This window comes from Schistocerca piceifrons, chromosome X (genome assembly GCF_021461385.2).
Source record: "Schistocerca piceifrons isolate TAMUIC-IGC-003096 chromosome X, iqSchPice1.1, whole genome shotgun sequence".
Taxonomy (NCBI): domain Eukaryota; kingdom Metazoa; phylum Arthropoda; class Insecta; order Orthoptera; family Acrididae; genus Schistocerca; species Schistocerca piceifrons.
This window is the reverse complement of record NC_060149.1, coordinates 93,211,395-93,233,412: the sequence shown is the minus strand read 5'-3', so window position 1 is coordinate 93,233,412 and position 22,018 is coordinate 93,211,395. Positions and strand designations below refer to the sequence as shown.

Below are 22,018 nucleotides of genomic sequence, written 5' to 3'. Positions count from 1 at the left end.
GACCGTGACGTTCTACTGTACCAACGCGAATCTGTCACACTTAAATCACACTCCTCCTTCATATACCAATTCGTAAGAACTTCATTACACAAAATACCCTCACCCACACTATTTGCTTAAGCTCTCTCTAAATTTTCTGTTAGTTCTTCCACATCTTTCGCCGATTCACTACCCACAGCATGCACAACATTATTGTCTTTTCCCTCCAAAATATCGACACTTGCCGCTTCAACAAAATTACACATCAATTCACTGTTAAACACTTCATCTTCCTGAAATAATAAATCGATGCCTAAGCCATCATCACCATAAATAGTCATCTCAGCAACCTTATCTGCTGATGCACCATTTAAATCACTACATAAATTCACATCAGAAACTCTAGTTTCCTCCGTCAACAAATTAACTTTACATGAAACGTACACAACTTTATCTTCCACTGCTATATTACACAAATTGCTGCTACCTTGTTGTACAATTTTGGGACTTCAGACTTGCTACATTCAGCTGTGATCGGACAAAACTCAGCACACACTGCCATTTCTACACACTTATTATTCAGATTAACCCCCGATCCTACTTTACACACATTCTCACATTCATACTCTGACCAATGTTTTAGATCCACACATTCATCAATAAGTTTAGTTTCGCCTTCATTCGTGACTAGAAACGCGTAAATTCCTTCCTCCGAAGTATCAATACCAGTAGCTTTTACATCATTACATAAATTACCATTACTCTGTTCCTTTAAACAGAAATCATCTACGTCCGCCGATACATTTTTAACTTCAACTGCTGGTGAGACATTGACGCTTTCCGCCGAAACACGATCACCCTCAACTTGCAGCTGGCGAGACCAAAGCGACGCCGCCTTCACTAACATCGACACTTTTCGCCGGCTCACTATTACTTGCTACTGCGATTGCTTCCTTACTGCTGTTGCTACTATTTGCTAATACCCCTTCAGAACTCTCCACACAATTTGCTTTAACAAAATTCATTTCCTCTTTAACTTCTTTTTGAACCACTGAATCTTTCCATTCATCACCATTCACACACTCATTCATTACACATTCATAACTTACATCAACCCCGAAAATTTATTACCATTCCTTTTACTTAAATCTCTCACAAATCTATGCTTCCGCCGTTCACGCCTGCTTTTATTGAAAGATCCACCTATATTACCTTCCTCTTTAACATACTCCATATTACGTATTTATTGCCTTTCTGCAAACCTATCAACATTTCTGCCATTACCATTGCCTGTTCAAATCGCCATCCCGGACGTGAGATGTGGTGAACAACAGTTTCCCGCCCGGTTGTTGTGCGACTGCAATTCGCACGAATTTCCCTTGTCAAATCTGCGTTTTTTACTAGGGTCCCATTCACGGAAGTTATCACTCCCGTTCGTTCTCTGACCATTCTGCTCACTCCAGTTACTACCTACCTGAAAATTCCTTTGATTTCTCTCACGATTATTATTTTGGTGACGATTATTTGGATTCCCATTTTGAAAACTACCACACCGTTTGCTCTGAGGTTTGAAATTCAAAGTCCTCTCTAATTTTTCTACAAATTCTAGAAATTTGTCTACAGGATCACATGGATTATGGACAAGATTCCACCGCAAATTTTCGGGTAATCGCCATTTTAACGTGGTGATTTCCGTTAAAACCACCAACAGATGTTTCACATGCATAAGCTTGACAAATTCGCGCTTACAAAAATCTCTCATTGTCCCATTACCGTACCTGTAATTCGGCCGGCTTAAGAATTCATTTTGGATCCGCGTCTGTTTTGCCTGGCTCCAAAATTGATTCAAAATACACTTTTCGATCTCTTCGTACGATTAACAGGAATTACATTTAACATTTACCCAAGACTGTGGGTCTCCCTCCAAATGCCGTGTAACGTATTTTATTTTCGCTTCGTCCGACATGTCGCGAACAAACGCTTCCCTACACGCGGCCAAGAAATTTTCTGGGTGATATCTTCTGTCACCCTTGTAACATTTCTCAGATCCGGTATTTGCCCAAGAGATATTTATAACCGGCGTGGCTTGTTTGGAGGCTAACGAATTTAAATTACTTTTTATCTGTTGCATTTGTTTTTAAATTCATTTTCGCTAGTAATACTGGACTCTATTTTATCTTTAATTTTACCCATTTCTTTCTCACCCTCACCTACACGATTGGCAATATCACTAATTGCTAAATTTATATTGCTTTTATGAGCGTCTTGTGCTTTCTACAGTCGCTTACCTTTCCCCCAAGTTCCGTCTGTATCTTATCCATTTTTTCCCAAGATATTTTTCCACTGATTCGATTTTAGATTTTACTATTACAACTTCGTCTGTAATTTTCCCCATATCCAATCGGACACATTTTAATTTATCAATTGCTTTTTCGAGGCTACCCATAATTTTCTCAACTTCCTCTTTCATAGCAGAACCTATTTCAGTTCGCATTGTACCCATATCAGTCCGAATTGTATCCGTAACTGTTCGAATTGTACTGATATTACTCGTATTTGCCATTGTATTCATATTATTTCCCAATCCCTGGATAATTTGCATTAGCTGAGACATCATATCTCCCCCACATTCGTTCCCCTTGCCTGAATTCCTACTATTTACACTTTCGCCCTCTGATTTCGGACTAACCGGCTCACTTCCGTTTTCAGAATTACACATACAAGGTAACTGCTTTATATTCGCGAGATCTCTAAGTGGAGTTTGAACTTCAGAGTTAAACACTATCTCACTATTTGTGCAAGCACTTATGTAAGCTGAGATGGTTCCCTCTGCCATTGTGATGCCATGGGTTGCAGTGGAAGTCGACACTGAAGACTGCCCTGGAGTACTCGGAGACGCTACCGTCGTACCGCTGTTGGTCTGCGTCCGCAACTGGAGAAGTCGCTTGATAACTGTAGCTGCTGCCGGTTACCGCGTGTTCCAGCCGTCTCTGATACCGCTCTCCGTTAAACGTCCTAACCGCTACCGTTCCCTGCACTCAACTTATTTAGACTCTGAGCCCCCACGCAAATTACCTTTAACGTGATTGATTAGGACCTCTATCGATAGCATGTGGTAGTTGTGAAAATTACTACGTAATTTCACTATTTCCAGAAACCTACTTGTGGAAAAAAAACCAGATCTCACACTGTGTTTTGTGAGAGGTTCACTCTACAGAAATCTATACTGGTTGTGCAAAGACTTTTACACGTTACATTGTACGCTGAATAACAGAGAGCAAAGGAATTACCACTTTGCTTGACACAAATCCCGGACGAGAAACCTTCAATTGCGGGCTTTCAAAAGCAAAATGAAATGATGGTGGTGGCCCTCAACTACGTACCCTCAGACTCAGAGATGAAATTTAAACGTTTTGGCTGGTTTCGTTGTCTCGGGGCTGGGATACATAGTTGCCGCATTACAAGCCATATACTGCTGAGTCTACAGTATACAATATGAAAAATATACACAAGAAGTGAATGGTCAAAGGTTCCTATGACTCGGCAATTGCGAATTTTGAATGTGACATAGAAATTCATAAACGAAATATTACAATTTAGAAAAATCTGCTGGTACTATTTTAACGACATTAAATGATGAGTACGATAGCAGAAGTACCTTTTAGAATGACATTTATTACTGTAAAACACTTATTGGTGTCGATGGTCACCTGCCCGCATCTCGTGGTCGTGCGGTAGCGTTCTCGCTTCCCACGCCCGGGTTCCCGGGTTCGATTCCCGGCGGGGTCAGGGATTTTCTCTGCCTCGTGATGGCTGGGTGTTGTGTGCTGTCCTTAGGTTAGTTAGGTTTAAGTAGTTCTAAGTTCTAGGGGACTGATGACCATAGCTGTTACGTCCCATAGTGCTCAGAGCCATTTGAACCATTTTTGTCGATGGTCCAGCAATTAAACAAAAGGCGCTGCAGTCTGGAACCGCAAACCGCTACGGTCGCAGGTTCGAATCCTGCCTCGGGCATGGATGTTTGTGATGTCCTTAGGTTAGTTAGGTTTAACTAGTTCTAAGTTCTAGGGGACTAATGACCTCAGCAGTTGAGTCCCATAGTGCTCAGAGCCAATTAAACGAAATATAAGTTGAATAACAGGGAAACAACAGATTCCGCGTAATTAGTTATGAACAACATAGCTCGTGATATATTCACTTCTAAACTCATACTACATCTTCACTGCAGGAGCCACGGAAATCTCTCAAGTGCACAAGTCGGCACTACGAAATATTTCTATCTCCTGCGACCACGCGCAAACTGCTCCACTCCCCAAGTATATCCCGCGACCGTCCATTGCGCCACCACATCCAGCACTCCACCAGTCCTGTGCGACCCGATGCTCCTCCCCCACTTCCATACAGTCTCTCCATTCTTCGGTTGTCACCTACCGTAGTAACGAGCGCCGTCATTGGCTGAGCACTACCGCCATGTCTCCAAGCCAGCGCACACTCTTAAACATATTAAAACACATACAAAATACTGGATTTACATTTAAATAACTTGAAATTAAATAAATATTCCTACGGCTGGACCATAATCACGCTCTAACAAACGTTATTAAATACATAAACAAATCAAATAAACATATATCAAAGGAATAGAAACAAAAGCAGGCCAGTAGACTAATGTCTCTGTGCTTTCTAAAACACAGTAAATATTTGACCAATTTCTTCATGAATAGTTTATATCGGATATAAACAAAGACATAGGAGAATACATATATTTATAAGCACGCTGCTACCGGTTTATCGTGTAACTGTGGAGTGCTTATGGCCTGACGCGATCAATAGTAATCGGCCACTTTGACCTCCAATAACTCATGTACTATTCAAGTTACGTGCCTGTAATTCATACCAATTTTGGAACGCTAATACACTACTGGCCATTAAAATCGCTACACCAAGAAGAAATGCAGATGAGAACAACCACCTCTGGCCGTAATAACGGCCTAGATACACCTGTGCATTGAGTCAAACAGAGCTTGGATGGCGTGTACAGGTGCAGCTGCCCATGCAGCTTCAACATGATACCACAGTTCATCAAGAGTAGTGACTGACGTATTGTGACGAGCCAGTTGCTCGGCCACCATTGACCAGACATTTTCAATTGGTAAGAGATCTGGAGAATGTGCTGGCCAGGGCAGCAGTCGAACATTTTCTGTATCCAGAAAGGCGCGTACAGAACCTGCAACATGCGTCGTAACACATCTCAAATGTAACGTCCACTGTTCAAAGTGCCGTCAATGCGAACAAGAGGTGACCGAGACGTGTAACCAATAGCACCCCATACCATCACGCCGTGTGATACGCCAGTATGGCGATGACGAATACACGCTTCAAATGTGCGTTCACCGCGATATCGCCAAACACGGATGCGACCATCAAGATGCTGTAAACAGAACCTGGATTCATCCGAAAAAATGACGTTTTGCCATTCGTGCACCCAGGTCCGTCGTTGAGTACACCATCGCAGGCGCTCCTCTCTGTGATGCAGCGTCAAGGGTAACCGCAGCCATGGTCTCCGAGTTGATAGTCCATGCTGCTGCAAACATCGTCGAACTGTTCGTGCAGATGGTTGTTGTTTTGCAAACGTCCCCATCTGTTGACTCAGGGATCGAGACGTGGCTGCACGATCCGTTACAGCAACGCGGATAAGATGCCTGTCATCTCTACTGCTAGTGATACGAGGCCGTTGGGATCCAGCACGGCGTTCCGTATTACCCTCCTGAACCCACCGATTCCATATTCTGCTAACAGTCATTGGATCTCGACCAACGCGAGTAGTAATGTCGCGATACGATAAACCGCAATTGCGATAGACTACAATCCGACCTTTATCAATGTCGGAAACGTGATGGTACGCATTTCTCCTCCTTACGCGAGGCATCACAACAACGTTTCACCAAGCAACGCCGGTCAACCGCTGTTTGTGTATGAGAAATCGGTTGGAAACTTTCCTCATGTCAGCACGTTGTAGGTGTCGCCACCGGCGCCAACCTTGTGTGAATGCTCTGAAAAGCTAATCATTTGCGTATCACATCATCTTCTTCCTGTCGGTTAAATTTCGCGTCTTTAGCACGTCATCTTCGTGGTGTAGCAATTTTAATGGCCAGTAGTTTAGCTTTCTAAAGACACGTCGATCGACAAAATCTGATGATCTGTTTAGATTTTGGGAATTCATTGTTGGGTGTTACATGTACAATTTACAGCCGGATACTAAACTTTAAACTAATAAAACTATTCAAAATCTGATTACACCATCAGAATCGTCGTGCAAATAATGGTACTGTACATGTTTCTTTTTAAGGATCATAATTCCTCTGGCTATAATTAATTTCTATATGAACTGTGAAATGTCTGCTACTATGGTTTCACAAAGTCCGCCATCTTTGGCACTCCTGGCATACACATCTCCATCATCGACACAAAGCACAGACCTCGACACCACGTGAACATGGAATTTCCAGCCACGCGGTCGGCCTGGACCACACACTGCAGCTACCCCTCTTGCACCGGCCGATGCTCTGCACCGTGCGGCCAGGCCAACTCCGAATTTAGAATATTTTCAGGGCGCCACAATTCGCCCGTTACCTCACAAGATCCATGGCACTAAATCCGTGTTCACATTTATCCATAGATATACACAAATCAAAAAACCTTTGCATCACCTCAGTTCCGAGAGTTCCGGAACCTGTACAGAAAATTGGAATAGAGATCAACATTAACATCAATTCCGCTCTTTTTATTGCTCATGAAAACCACACATTGCATGTTGTACCACCATACAGAGAGACCTTCAGAGATAGTGGTTCAGATTGAGGTACACACGTGTACCTCTAATACCCAGTAGCACGTTCTCTTGCATTGATGCATGCCTGTATTCGTCGTGGCATACTATCCACAAGTTCATAAAGGCAATGTTGGTCCAGATTGTCCCACTCCTCAATGGCGATTCGTCGTAGATTCCTCAGAGTGGTTGGTGGGTCACGCCGTCCATAAACAGCCCTTTTCAATCTAGCCCAGGCATGTTCGATAGGGTTCGTGTCTGGAGAACATGCTGACCACTCTAGTCGAGCGAAGTCATTATCCTGGAGGACGTCACTCACAAGATGTGCACGATGGGAGCACAAATTGTTGTCCATGAAGACGAATGCCTCGCCAATATGCTGCTGATATGGTTGCACCGATATGGTTGTACTATCGATCGGAGGATGGCATTCGTGTATCATACAGCCGTTACGGCGCCTTTCATGACCACCAGCGGCGTATGTCGGCACCACATAATGCCACCCCAAAACAGCAGGGAACCTCCACCTTGCTGCACTCGCGTTCAGCCTGACCAGGTTGCCTCCAAACACGTCTCCGGCGATTGGCTGGTTAAAGGCATATGCGACACTCATCGGTGAAGACAACGTGATGCCAGTCCTAAGCGGTCCATTCGGCATGTTGTTGGGCCCATCTATACCACGCTGCAATGGTGTCGTGGTTGGAAAGATGCACCTCGTCATGGACATAGGGAGTGAAGTTGCGCACTATGCAGCCTATTGCACACAGTTTGAGTCTTAATACGACGTCCTGTGGCTGCAAGAAAAGCATTATTCAACATGGTGGCGTTGCTGTCAGGGTTCTTCCGAGCAGTAGTCCGTAAGTAGCGGTCATCCACTGGAGTAGTAGCCCTTGGGCGGCCTGAGCGAGGATCTTCATCGACAGTTCCTGTATCTCTGCATCTCCTCCATGTCCGACAGCGGCATAGCGTGAGTGGAGATTTTGACACTTAGTCTCACCTGCATTCGTGCTTAAAAAAGATGTAATAGTAATTCATAACAAAAATATGAACAAGTTTCTACTAAGCCTTCTAAATGTGCGAAGACATCAGTTTTGTAGCCCGCGCCGCACCCTGAGTATTGGTGTATTTGCCTGCTTCAGACTCGACTGCTCCCAGTCTCTTCCTCCCTTCCCTTACCTGGCTGTGTGCACCTGCGCGTTAGTGGCATTCTCAGCTCCCCTCCACTTCCCCTCTTCCACGAAGGCCGGTGCGCTGCACTTGCTAGCAGGTGTCGAGACTAGTCTCTGCCGCTTCCGTGCTGGCTTTTAACACGAAGTGAACAGTCGCGCAGTTTGTTTTCATAGTCATTCTTGTGTGATTTTAGTGCATACTTTCGTTGTGTCGCCAACATGAGCGAGTCAGCAACTGAACACCTTATATAATTTTTATTGAAAACGCCTTTTTCCACATTAAAGTACGAAAAAAAGTGTGAATTGAAGGACAAACGACTTACTCCTATACTCAGTGTAATTTAAAGTGAAACCAAACAAAAACGCACTTTTCAGGCAACCTGGTGTAGTTAATAACAGATTATAATGTTATGCATGTCTTCTGTTTGGTGGTGAAAAGGAATGTTGCAGTTAGGGCATTTGTACAATAAACAACTTTGACAGGAAAGGACAAAAGCATCGGATATCCAAACGTCACCCCCAGAACAAAGAATCATTTCAGTTATTGGGCAAAAGTAGAATTGAGCACGCCCTTTCTGAAGGCGCTCGCCTGAAAGCAATAAAATACAACGAACAAGTTGCATCCAACAGGAGAGTATTCGCTCGTCTTATTGAGACAATTGTATTTTTTTGTAAACAAGAACTAGCCCTTCGCGGCCATCTAGAAGACGAATCCTCCAGCAGCAAAGGTAACTAAATGGAATTGTTGGATTTACTAGCTCAAGGAGAGCAGTTAATCCGACAGCATCTGTCATCATCTTCAATCTTTAAAGGAACTTCTCCAGATATACAGAATTATGTAATAGAAATGATAACTCTGGCAGTTAATAAGAAAATAAAATCTGAAATTCAGAACTGCAATTTCATTTCGATTCAGGCTGATGAAACATTAGAAGTGTCATGCATGAGTCAAATGAGTATAATATTCAGGTACTGTATTGCAGACAAAATTGAGGAAAGGTTCGTTGGATTTTACGATGTTTCAGGAGATAAAACTGCTGAAGGTTTGTCAAACATTATTCATGCAGTATTGAAAGAATGGAATGGGGAAGGAAAAGTGGTTAGTCAAATATATGATGGCGCTGCAGTCATGGCGGGCAGAGAAAGAGGACTACAACAATGGTGAAGCAGTTCTGTCCCTAAGCGCTGTTTATTCATTGTTACGCACAGCAACTGAATTTGGGACTGTTACATGCCTCCAAAATCATACAAGTACGCATGTTTGTAAGTAATCTTACTGCATTCTATTCGTTTTTCAGCAAATCATCAAAACGAACTGTACTGCTAACTGAGAAAGGATTTAACTTCCACATGTATGCAACATTCGCTGGAACTTTCGTTCCAGGGTAGTTTCAACAATATCTAGTCATTTCTCAGAGCTAGACAGTGTTTTTAGTTATGTAATTGATGATACAGGCTCTCAGTGGGACCCATAATCTTTGAGCTGTGCTGTGGGAACGAAACGACGGATGGATGATCCTACGTTTTTCTACTTGCTTTGCTTCTACTGAGGGTGCTTTGTTTATGTTGTTCATCTCTTTAATGTTCTTCAGTCGAAATCTGTCAGTATATCTGCTTGCCACGACGAAATAAGAACTGTCTTGAGAAACTTATGACAATTAAGAACAGAAACATTCGTTGACGAAGGCATTAAATGCGGCTTGTGTTTGAATGGCAACTTATCATTTGTGACAGTCAGAAGACATATCTCAGGGCACTAACTTCCGAGATACTGGATTTGCAAATTGTTCAGATGGAAAGAAGATTTCAAGACTTTCCCCACATTCAGTTTGTTGAACTTTTGAACGCAAAGTGTTTCCCGAACTATCAAAAATAATTCCCACAGTTGAAACTGCTTCAGTTATTAGAACAGTACCTTTTTTTCAAACAAGAACAACTTGAAAGTGAACTGTGTAACATATACGCTGATGAGAAAAAACACTTATCTCCAAGAATACTCTTAAAGTACATTGTCAACAATGATTTATACTCTGTTTATGAAGAAACAACGAAGTTCCTGCGTTTGGTTTTGACCCTACCCTCATCTACAGCAAGTAGTGAACGAAGCATGAGTACTCTCAAACGAGTGAAGACTTATTTAAGGAAATCAGTGTCCAACACCCGGCTGTCATGTTTGAGCACGTTAGCAATAGAAAAGACACTACTGGAAGAGCTATCCAGTGATCAGATCTTTGTAGACCGAGTTATAGACTTATTCGTGGAGAGAAAAGACAGGCGCATTGCACTTGTGTACAAGAAAATATAAGTGCTTCTTCTCTTGCTGCTGGAGTTCTACAAATTTTTCATCGTTTCTTGAACATGTTAGTTATTATTATTATTATTATTATTATTGTTGTTGTTAGTGGCGGTGGAAGTAGTAGTGGTAGTGGTAGTGGTAGTAGTAGTAGTAGTAGTAGTTGTTGTTGTTGTTTTATTTGATGCATTTTGTTTCATTTGTTTAAATTATTGTTTATTGTACTATTATGTCTCCCTATAGTAACTGTAGAGTCTCTCCAGCTTTTACAACCGCGCTACGCCAATGATGTCCAAACAACTTTGCTTTGGTTCACTCTGAGATTCCTGGACATTTCCCTTGTTGAGGGCCCTTCCTGAAACAACAATGCGGACGCGATCGAACCGCGGTGTTGACCATCTAGACTTGGTTGAATTAAGCCAACAGAGCCGTGTTCCCCGTTCCTGGTGGAATGATTGGAACTGATCGGCTGTCGGACCACCTCCGTCTAATAGGCGCTGCTCATGCATGGTTGTTTACATCTTTGAGCGGGTTTAGTGACATCTCTGAACATTCAAGGGGACTATGTCTGTGATACAATATCCACAGACAACGTCTATCTTTAGGAGTTCTGGGAAGCGGGGTGATCCAGAACTTTTTTGATGTGTGTAGGTATAACTTCGATTGCTTTCACAAGCTGTTTCACACGAGCAGGGATGTGTTGAGGGTTTTCTTTATAGCATCGAAAGTATTTAACTTAATTTAAAATCTACCTTCTCACTTAAATATGGAACTAATATGTCGCCATAAAACACACATTCATATTCATCTGAAGACCACGTGTCTGAATTTAATTCGGCTGTATCCGAAAAGAAATTCAAGTCTTCAGAGCGGTTTCTTATATTGTCTACCAAAGACTGAAAAAATTTCTTGCGAAATGTTTGAAATTTGTTATACTTATAGTCATCGCGACCAATTTCAATATGCGCGTTTCCTCCAACTCCTGTATTATCATCCTAATTCTCAGCGAGTCATTAGTTTTCAGAGTTTCAAGGGCTTTTATAGCCACGTCAATTTCTTGTTTGGCCTTAAGGACTGATGAATTTCTGTTTTACATAAGGAATGATAATATTTGCAGAACTTTTAGGGCCTCATACAGCACAACTAATTCCATTGTAAGCATCCATTTTGTGAAAAATTTTAGCAACCTTCGAAATCCGGATCTGTCACGATTTGATTGGGAACCACCGTGACTCAGTTTTTTGGAAATACGGACAAGACAAATGAAAGCCTGGCCTGGTTTTAATAGCTGAGAGGGCAGTTTTTTGTGAAACACCCTGTAGTTGTCTTTGATTATTGGGACTTTGAGAAAACACAAAATATAGGGAAGTTAAAAACGTCTGTTTATGGTACACATCTGCCACATCATCCAAAACATTATGGTCAGCTAGTTCCATTTTGTAGTTCGTACAACGCACGGCAATTAAGTTCTTATGTAAATGACTACGCATTAGAGCTGCCACGCCTTTGTAATGTGCAAGCATTGTTGATACATCAAGTGAAGAAATGCCAACAAGATGGTTTCTTAATACATGGTATTTAATGTTATACTGGGGCTGGTAACAGTCTACCGGAAATACCTTCTCCTCCTCCACTTTCTAAGTCAACGATATCGAAAAAATAATTCAAGCAACGCCCTCAGAAGACAAACGAACATGTATTATTTAACAGATTTTACAGGAAATCGTTGTACTTTTGTCCACCATGACACTGAAGATTGTATCCGATTCTGTAAGGAAGTAAGTAAGATTATTATTCATGTCTTCTCCTTTAAACATAATGATATTTCGGCGTTAATGCTTAGAATGAAGCATACAATTGACAGAAAAAAAGATTTAATTTTTGTAGTTCCATTACTTCGAATCTGATTTGAATGATAATTTCTGATCAGCTATTACATATGCGGATCTGGACAACAAAGGAGTTGTAATTACTTTTTCTTGACGTTGCTTTCCTCACAACTTTTCACTTTCACTCGCACATTTTTCTATATTTTGCTTTTCTTTGCTACGTATAATTCTACACATTTCATGTGTGATTTGCACTTTGCATGGTCACCAGTTTTACCACATAGTTTTTTGGTGTTATTTGCAGAAACACCAGCTAAAGACCGCATTATCGACAAGAACATGTGCCATGTTTTTCGCCTTCAGATCACGATCTTTTGATCACACTGTGTATATTACCAAGCTTTTGTCATTCACAGACAGCCACAGCTTAGTTTTTTCCAGTTTTGAAAAAGGGTAAGGGTACACAATATCCCACTACAATTTTAAGCCTAATGTTACTCCCATTCGTACCTTAAGAATTCTTACAGTTCTTAGTCCCTGAAGATTCAAAATCTTTCTCTTTGTTAGCACCTTCATTACCGTTTTTATTTTTAGACTGACCTTAAGTTTTAACTCTTTTAGCGCCACCGTTAGTATCGTGACTGTCAATGTTCGCCCACGTTTCTGGGGATGAATTGCTGTTAAGGAATGACGAAATTTTGCTTTGTTTGCAAGACATGCTGAAATTCCGTAACTTTTCCAGGTAATGCTACATACTCGCAGGCAACGAATGTCAGAGCTTACGTTAGATTAAAGCAACAATTACAGCTCGAGAAGGACAATTCAGTTTGAAACGTCTTCAAATGTTTAAATACATAACGCTTCTTTCCGAAATCAGTGAGCAAACATGTTAATAAAGCAACGATTACAGCTCGAAAATGACAGTTCAGTTTGAAATGTCTTCAAATGCTTAAATACATAACGCTTCTTTCCGAAATCAATGAGCAAACATGTTAATGTTAATGTAGTAATAATGTATTAATATTTATATTTTCTGTGTAAAGTGCCACAAATTTAAATTAAATGTTAAGTATTACATATCCGATGAGGGGGAAATAAAGATTGGGATTGGATTGGTAATTTTAAATCAGAGGGTAGGATGATTTGATGCCGAGGGGGAGGAGGCGTGGAGGGTGAGGGGGAATCCCTGCCATCCCCCTTGCAAATCGCACGCTGCTCTATTGAGATCGAAGCTGAGTGTGACAGTGAAGTTACCTGATTGCGTACAACAGGTCTGGTGGAGCCAAGTTAAATGTTGAATGTTTTTACCGGCCACACGATTCCTCTGTGACGGATCTACGGCCAGTAGCGCGTAATACGCATATCTTGCAATACTAGTAGGAGGCGATTTCAACCTACCGAGTATAGACTGGGACGTCTGTGGACTAATTGTGGGGCTACAGTCAGACAGTCTCGTGAAATATTTTGAACACATTCAGTAAAAACAGTCTTGAGGAGCTAGTTCGGCAGCCCAGACACGATGGAAATATTTTAGACCTTGTAGCTAGAAACAGGCCGGACCTTGTCGACAGCGTCAGTATAGAGTCGGGGATTAATGACAATGATGTCATTATAGCAACTATGGTTGTGAAAGTTAAGAAATCAGTCAAGAAGGCTAGGCGAGTGTATCTGCAGAGGGTAAGCAGTTGAGAGCATCTCACTTAGTCAATTGAAGTCATTTAGCAGTAACACGGACGCAGAGGAATTATGGGCAAAGTTTAAACAGACTGTAAGTTGTGATCTGGGGAACTATATGCCTAGTAAGTGGATTAAGGACGGAAAAATCCACCTTGATTTAAAAACATAATCCGGAAATGCTGGGGAAGCGAAGAAAGATTGTTGTACTCTCGGTTCAAAAGAGAACGCGCAGATGACAATAGGCAAAGGTTAGTATAGATCTGTGCGTCTGTGAAAAGATATATGCGCGAAGCATACAAGACCTACCACCGTCATACCATAGCAAAACATCTGACCGAGAACCCGAGAAAATTGTGGTGCTATGTAAAATCGCTAAGCGGGTCTAAGCCTTCCATCCAGTCAATAGTTGACCATTCTAGTGAGACAATCGAAAAAAGCAAATGAAAGCAGAAGTTTCAAATTTGCGTTTAAGAAATCTTTCACACAGGAACATACCGTCACTTGGCCATCGAACAGACTCCCGCATGGAACAAATAGTAATAAGCATCACTGGCATAGAGAAACATCTGAAAGAGTTGAAAACAGTTAAGTTGCCAGGTCAAGATGGAATCCCAGTTCGGTTTTACAAAGAATACTCTACGACATTGGCCCCTTGCTTACCTTGCATTTATCACGAATCTCTCTCCCAGTGCAAAGTCCCAAGAGACTGGAAAAAGAGCATGGGACTTCTGTGCGTAAGAAGGGTAAAAGAACGGACCCGCAAAATTACAGGTAAATATCCCTAACATCGGTTTGCTGCAGAACCCTTGATAATATTCTCAGTTCGAAAATAATACATTTTCTTGAGAGAGAGAAGCTTATGTCCACGAGTGAGCACGGTTTTAGAAAGCATCGCTCGTGCGAAACTCAGCTTGCCCTTTTCTCACATGATACCCTCGAACCATAGATGAAGGGCAACAGGCAGTTCCCATATGTCTACATTTCCGGAAAGCATTTGACACGGTGCCCCACTGCAGACTTAACGAAAGTACGAGCAAATGGAATGTTGTTGTTGTTGTTGTGGTCTTCAGTACTGAGACTAGTTTGATGCAGCTCTCCATGCTACTCTATCCTGTGCAAGCTGCTTCATCTCCCAGTACCTACTGCAGCCTACATCCTTCTGAATCTGCTTAGTGTATTCATCTCTTGGTCTCCCTCTACGATTTTTACCCTCCACGCTGCCCTCCAATACTAAATTGATGATCCCTCGATGTCTCAGAACATGTCCTACCAACCGATCCCTTCTTCTAGTCAAGTTGTGCCACAAGCTCCTCTTCTCCCCAATTCTATTCAATACCTTCTCATTACTTATGTGATCTACCCATCTAATCTTCAGCATTCTGCTGTAGCAGCACATTTCGAAAGCTTCTATTCTCTTCCTGTCTAAGCTATTTATCGTCCACGTTTCACTTCCATACATGGCTACACTCCATACAAATTCTTTCAGAAACGACTTCCTGACACTTAAATCTATACTCGACGTTAACAAATTTCTCTTCTTCAGAAACGCTTTCCTTGCCATTGCCAGTCTACATTTTATATCCTCTCTACTTTGACCATCATCAGTTATTTTGCTCCCAAAATAGCAAAACTCCTTTACTACTTTAAGTGTCTCATTTCCTAATCTAATTCCCTCAGCATCACCCGACTTAATTCGACTACATTCCATTATCCTCGTTTTGCTTTTGTTGATGTTCAACTTATATCCTCCTTTCAAGACACTGTCCATTCCGTTCAACTGCCCTTCCAAGTCCTTTGCTGTCTCTGACAGAATTACAATGTCATCGGCGAACCTCAAAGTATTAATTTCTTCTCCATGGATTTTAATACCTACTTCGAACTTTTCTTTTGTTTCATTTATTGCTTGCTCAATATACAGATTGAATAACATCGGGGATAGGCTACAACCCTGTCTCACTCCCTTCCCAACCACTGCTTCCCTTTCATACCCCTCGACTCTTATAACTGCCATCTGGTTTCTGTGCAAATTGTAAATAGCCTTTCGCTCCCTGTATTTTACCCCTGCCACCTTCAGAATTTGAAAGAGAGTATTCCAATCAACATTGTCAAAAGCTTTCTCTAAGTCTACAAATGCCAGAATCGTAGGTTTACCTTTCCTTAATATTTCTTCTAAGATAAGTCGTAGGGTCAGTATTGCCTCACGTGTTCCAACATTTCTACGAAATCCAAACGAGCAAATGGAATAGGTTCTCAGATACGCTGATGAGCTGAAACATTATGACCACTGTCCACCGCGAGGCTGAATGCCTCCGGGTGGTGCTGCAGGCACGTGACGCAGTAAGGAAAGGATGTAAGCGGAAGAGAGACGAATGGACAGTCATTATAGTGATGACACTGGCCGTAAATGCGAAAATCGACTGATATAAAAGGTTTTGACAAAGGGCACATTGTTATGGCCCTGCGGCTGGAAACGAGAATACGTGAAACGGCGAAGCTGGTCACCTGTTGGCGTACTACTGTCGTGAGCGCCTATGGAAAGTGGTTGAAGATGGCGAAATAACGGGTAGGCTGTATGGTACTGGACACCACATCTCATCACAAAACGTAGAGGTCGAAGGATCATCCAGGATAGGCAGCGACCTGTAGCAGATCTGAAGACAGAGAGTAATGCTGGTGCGGGCGCAAGTATTTCGGAGCACACCGTTAAAAGGCCATTGTTGAACATGGAGCGCCACATCACACGACCCCTGTGTGTTGACCGAACGACATTGTCAGTTATGATTGCATTTGGCACAGCATCGCCGTGGATCGATAGAAACGTGTCGCCTGTCGAATCAGTCGCATTTCTTGTTATACCAGGTAGATTGTTTGGTCCTTACACGCCAGCATTCAGGCGAATGTCTGCACGAAACATGCACTGCGCCACAGATGCAGGCCGGTGAGGGCACAATTATGCTATGTGGTACACTGAGTTGGTATTTCGTGGGATTTATGGTGGTAATCGAAGCACAATGACAGCAGTGTACTACATGAACTTTATTGCGGACCAACTGCATCGCTTCATGCTTGAAGTCTCCCCCTATGGCGTTGGCATCTTCAAGAAGTATAACTGTCCATGTTGCAAAGTTAGAATCGTGCTACAGTGGTTTGATGCGCATTACAGTGACCTCGCATTGACGTCTCGGCCAGCAAATGTGCCTGCAACACACACAGGTCGCCAGCTGCGTGCCCGTAAACTACCATCCCATAATTTCCGAGAATTGCTTGACCTGTAAATAGACATATTGTGCCACATACACTATGTGATCTAAAGTATCCAGACACCCCAAAAACATACATTTTTCATATTAGATTCATTGTGCTGCTACCTACTTCCAGGTACTCCATATCAGCGACCTCAGTAGTCATAAGACATCGTGAGAGACCAGAATGGGGCACTCGGCGAACTCATGGACGCTGAACGTGGTCAGGTGGTTGGGTGTCACTTGTGTCATACGTCTGTACGCGAGATTTCCACTCTCCTAAACATCCCTAGGCCCACGGTTTCCGAAATGATAGTGATGTGGAAACTTGAAGGGACACGCACAGCACAAAAGCGTACAAGTCGACCTCGTCTGTTGACTGACAGAGACCACCGACAGTTGAAGAGGGTAGTAATGTGTAATAGGCAGACATCTCTCCAGACCATCACACAGGAGTTCCAGACTGCATCAGGATCCACTGCAAGTACTATGACAGTTAGGCGGAAAGTGAGAAAACTTGAATTTCATGGTCGAGCGGCTGCTCATAAGCCACACATCGCGCCGGTAAGTGCCAAACGACGCCTCGCTTGGAGTAAGGAGCTTAAACATTGGACGATTTAACAGTGGAAAAACGTTGTGTGGAGTGACGAATCACTGTACACAATGTGGCGATCCGAAGGCAAGGTGTGGGTATGGCGAATCCCCGGTGAACGTCATCTGGCAGCGTGTGTAGCGCCAACAGTAAAATTCGGAGGCGGTGGGGTCATGGTGTGGTCGTGTTTTTCATGGAGGGGGCCTGCACCCCCTGTTTTGAGTCGTACTATCATAGCACACACCTTCGTGCTTCCCATTGTTGAAGAGATATTCGGGGATGGCGATTGCATCTTTCAACACGATCGAGCACCTGTTCATCATACACGGCCTGTGGCCGAATGGTTACACGACAGTAACATCCCTGTAATGGACTGGTCTGCAGAGAGGCCTGACCTGAATCCTGTAGAACACCTTTGGTATGTTTTGGAACGCCGACTTCGTGCCAGGCCTCACCGACTGACATCGGTACCTCTCCTCAGTGCAGCACTCCGTGAAGAATGGGCTGCCATTCCCCAAGAAACCTTCCAGCACCTGCTTGAGTGGAAGCTGTCATCAAGGCTAAGGGTGGGCCAGCACTATATTGAATTCCAGCATTACCGATGGAGGGTGCCACGAACTTGTAAGTCATTTTCAGCCAGGTGTTCAAAAGGGTCAAAACGCACTAAGCACTATGGTACTCAACATCTGAGGTCATCAGTACCCTAGACTTAGAACTACTTAAACCTTACTAACCTAAGGACATCACACACATCCATGCCCGAGGCAGGATTCGAAACTGCGACCGTAACAGCAACGCGGTTCCGGACTGAAGCGTCTAGAACCGCTCGGCCACAGTGGCCGGCCTTCAGCAAGGTGTCCGGATACTTTTGATCACATAGTGTATATCCGGAATGCTATCAAGGACTTGAAGAATCCATGCCAAACAGAATCTCGGTTGTACTATGCTTGAAAAGTGGAACAACATGCTATTAAACAGGTGGTCATTATGTTTTGGTTCATCGGTGTAAGCGAGTGGCTCGAAGAGCTCTTCAGTAGCAGAAGCCGGCATATTGTCGTCGACGATGAGTGTCTTTCAGAGACAAGATATTGTTAGGAGTGTCCCAGGGAAGTGCGATGAGACCGCTATATTTTATGTATACATAAATGATCTGGCGGACAGTGTGGGCAGCAATATGCGGTTATTTGCTGATGATGCTGTGGTGTACGGGAAGCAGTCAAAGTTGAGTGACTGCAGGATGATACAAAATGACTTAGACAAAATTTCTAGTCGGTGTAATGAATGGCAGCTAGTTCTAAATGTAGAAAACTGTATGTTAATGCGGATGAGTAGGAAAAACAAGCCCATGATGTTCGGATGTAGCATTGGTTGTGTCCTCCTTCACACAGTCAGCATTAGTTGTGTCCTCCTTGACACAGTCACATCATTTATATATCTGGACGTAACGTTGCAAAGCAATATGAAATGGAACGAACATGTGAGAATTGCGTTGGGGGGGGGGGGGGGGGGGCGAATGGTCGATGTCGGTTTATTGGGAGAATTTTAGGACAGTGTGGTTTGTCTGTAAAGGAGACTGCATATAGGACGCTAGTGCGACCTATTCTTGAGTACTGCTCGAGTGTTTGGGATCCATACTAGGTCGGATTAAAGGAAGACATCAAAGCAATTTAGAAGTGGGCTGCTAGATACGTTACCGGCGGATTTTGAGGAACGCTATCCAGAAAATATAGGGAACCGGCATTTGAAGCTGACAGCAGAACGATTCTACAGCCTGCAAGATATACACTCCCGGAAATTGAAATAAGAACACCGTGAATTCATTGTCCCAGGAAGGGGAAACTTTATTGACACATTCCTGGGGTCAGATACATCACATGATCACACTGACAGAACCACAGGCACATAGACACAGGCAACAGAGCATGCACAATGTCGGCACTAGTACAGTGTATATCCACCTTTCGCAGCAATGCAGGCTGCTATTCTCCCATGGAGACGATCGTAGAGATGCTGGATGTAGTCCTGTGGAACGGCTTGCCATGCCATTTCCACCTGGCGCCTCAGTTGGACCAGCGTTCGTGCTGGACGTGCAGACCGCGTGAGACGACGCTTCATCCAGTCCCAAACATGCTCAATGGGGGACAGATCCGGAGATCTTGCTGGCCAGGGTAGTTGACTTACACCTTCTAGAGCACGTTGGGTGGCACGGGATACATGCGGACGTGCATTGTCCTGTTGGAACAGCAAGTTCCCTTGCCGGTCTAGGAATGGTAGAACGATGGGTTCGATGACGGTTTGGATGTACCGTGCACTATTCAGTGTCCCCTCGACGATCACCAGTGGTGTACGGCCAGTGTAGGAGATCGCTCCCCACACCATGATGCCGGGTGTTGGCCCTGTGTGCCTCGGTCGTATGCAGTCCTGATTGTGGCGCTCACCTGCACGGCGCCAAACACGCATACGACCATCATTGGCACCAAGGCAGAAGCGACTCTCATCGCTGAAGACGACACGTCTCCATTCGTCCCTCCATTCACGCCTGTCGCGACACCACTGGAGGCGGGCTGCACGATGTTGGGGCGTGAGCGGAAGACGGCCTAACGGTGTGCGGGACCGTAGCCCAGCTTCATGGAGACGGTTGCGAATGGTCCTCGCCGATACCCCAGGAGCAACAGTGTCCCTAATTTGCTGGGAAGTGGCGGTGCGGTCCCCTACGGCACTGCGTAGGATCCTACGGTCTTGGCGTGCATCCGTGCGTCGCTGCGGTCCGGTTCCAGGTCGACGGGCACGTGCACCTTCCGCCGACCACTGGCGACAACATCGATGTACTGTGGGGACCTCACGCCCCACGTGTTGAGCAATTCGGCGGTACGTCCACCCGGCCTCCCGCATCCCCACTATACGCCCTCGCTCAAAGTCCGTCAACTGCACATACGGTTCACGTCCACGCTGTCGCGGCATGCTACCAGTGTTAAAGACTGCGATGGAGCTCCGTATGCCACGGCAAACTGGCTGACACTGACGGCGGCGGTGCACAAATGCTGCGCAGCTAGCGCCATTCGACGGCCAACACCGCGGTTCCTGGTGCGTCCGCTGTGCCGTGCGTGTGATCATTGCTTGTACAGCCCTCTCGCAGTGTCCGGAGCAAGTATGGTGGGTCTGACACACCGGTGTCAATGTGTTCTTTTTTCCATTTCCAGGAGTGTATTTCGCGTAAGGACCACGAAGATAAGATTCGATGAATTAGGGCTCGTACGGGGGAATACAGACAGTTGTTTTCCCTCACCTATTTGCGAGTGGAACAGGAGGGGAAATGACAAGTAGTGGCACAGGGTACCCTTGGCCACGCACCGAACGGTGGCTTTCAAAGTATATATGTAGATTTAGATGTAGATGTTAGATTTAAGTTACTCTTCTATAAGCACTAAAGGCACAGAAATTGTTTTTTTATGTGATATATGAGTACACCTTACCTGTTAACGTTGGATTGTAAGTCTTTTTTTTCTCCCGATGGAACCTCTGTAGTAACTGTCGTCTCGAAATCGCTTGTTTCCGAGTCCGGAAACATGCAGATCCCCCTGTAAATGAAAACCACATTAACTGTGTTGCTAATAACTGTAGCATCAAATTTGCATATGAGTCGTCACTACAATGAAAAACATATGGAAAACAACGAAAAAGACGAAGAACAGGGGAACATATCGGTGATTGTTACTATATGTAAATTGTTGACATGGCTTCTTTAATCTTCAAATAACTACAGATACTGTAGTCAGTTCAAAAATGGTTCAAATGGCTCTAAACAATATGGGACTTAACATCTGAGGCCATCAGTCCCCTAGACTTAGAACTACATAAACGTAACTAACCTAAGGACATCACACACATCCATGCCCGAGGCAGGATTCGAACCTGTGACCGTAGCAACAGCGCGGTCCCGGACTGAAGCGCCTAGAACCGCTCGGTCACAGCGGCTGGTTGCCTGCAATAAGTGTTCCAGTATTTTGTTAATCAGAAAATTCCGCGCAGAGCAATGCCATTGCAACATGTAAGTGTAACATACACAGCTGTCCCCAAAATCAGGGAATAAAGTAACGACATATCTTCTTATATACAATCTGCTATGCGGTGTTCTTATAGCAGACGGCCACTTCGCAGATGAAAAACATATAGCGATGGGATTGTATTATTCAGACTGATAGAAGAGCAGTCTTTCGTTCAATGAGACGAGGAAATTTATGAAGTGGATTCTAACGTGGACAATATGCAAATTATCTTCTACGAACATGTTAAGTGAATTTGCAGTTGTTGGCCAAGAGCTATTTAAGATCAAAATTTGGATAATGTTCGAACACTTGACATGAGGAAGATTACGTATATACACTGCTGGCTATTAAAATTGCAACAG

At 43.7% G+C, this 22,018-nt stretch overlaps 1 protein-coding gene across 3 annotated transcripts in view; it reads right to left on the bottom strand.

Annotated features, from left to right (window-relative positions):
- LOC124723125 (sodium-coupled neutral amino acid transporter 9-like) overlaps window positions 1–22,018 on the bottom strand; it is a 345,123-nt gene that overhangs the window by 168,344 nt on the left and 154,761 nt on the right. For all 3 annotated transcript variants that reach the window (XM_047248313.1, XM_047248312.1, XM_047248311.1), the window contains exon 2: window positions 21,084–21,188. In XM_047248313.1, the coding sequence (XP_047104269.1) occupies window positions 21,084–21,188 (105 nt within the window). The remainder of the gene's footprint in view (window positions 1–21,083; window positions 21,189–22,018) is intronic.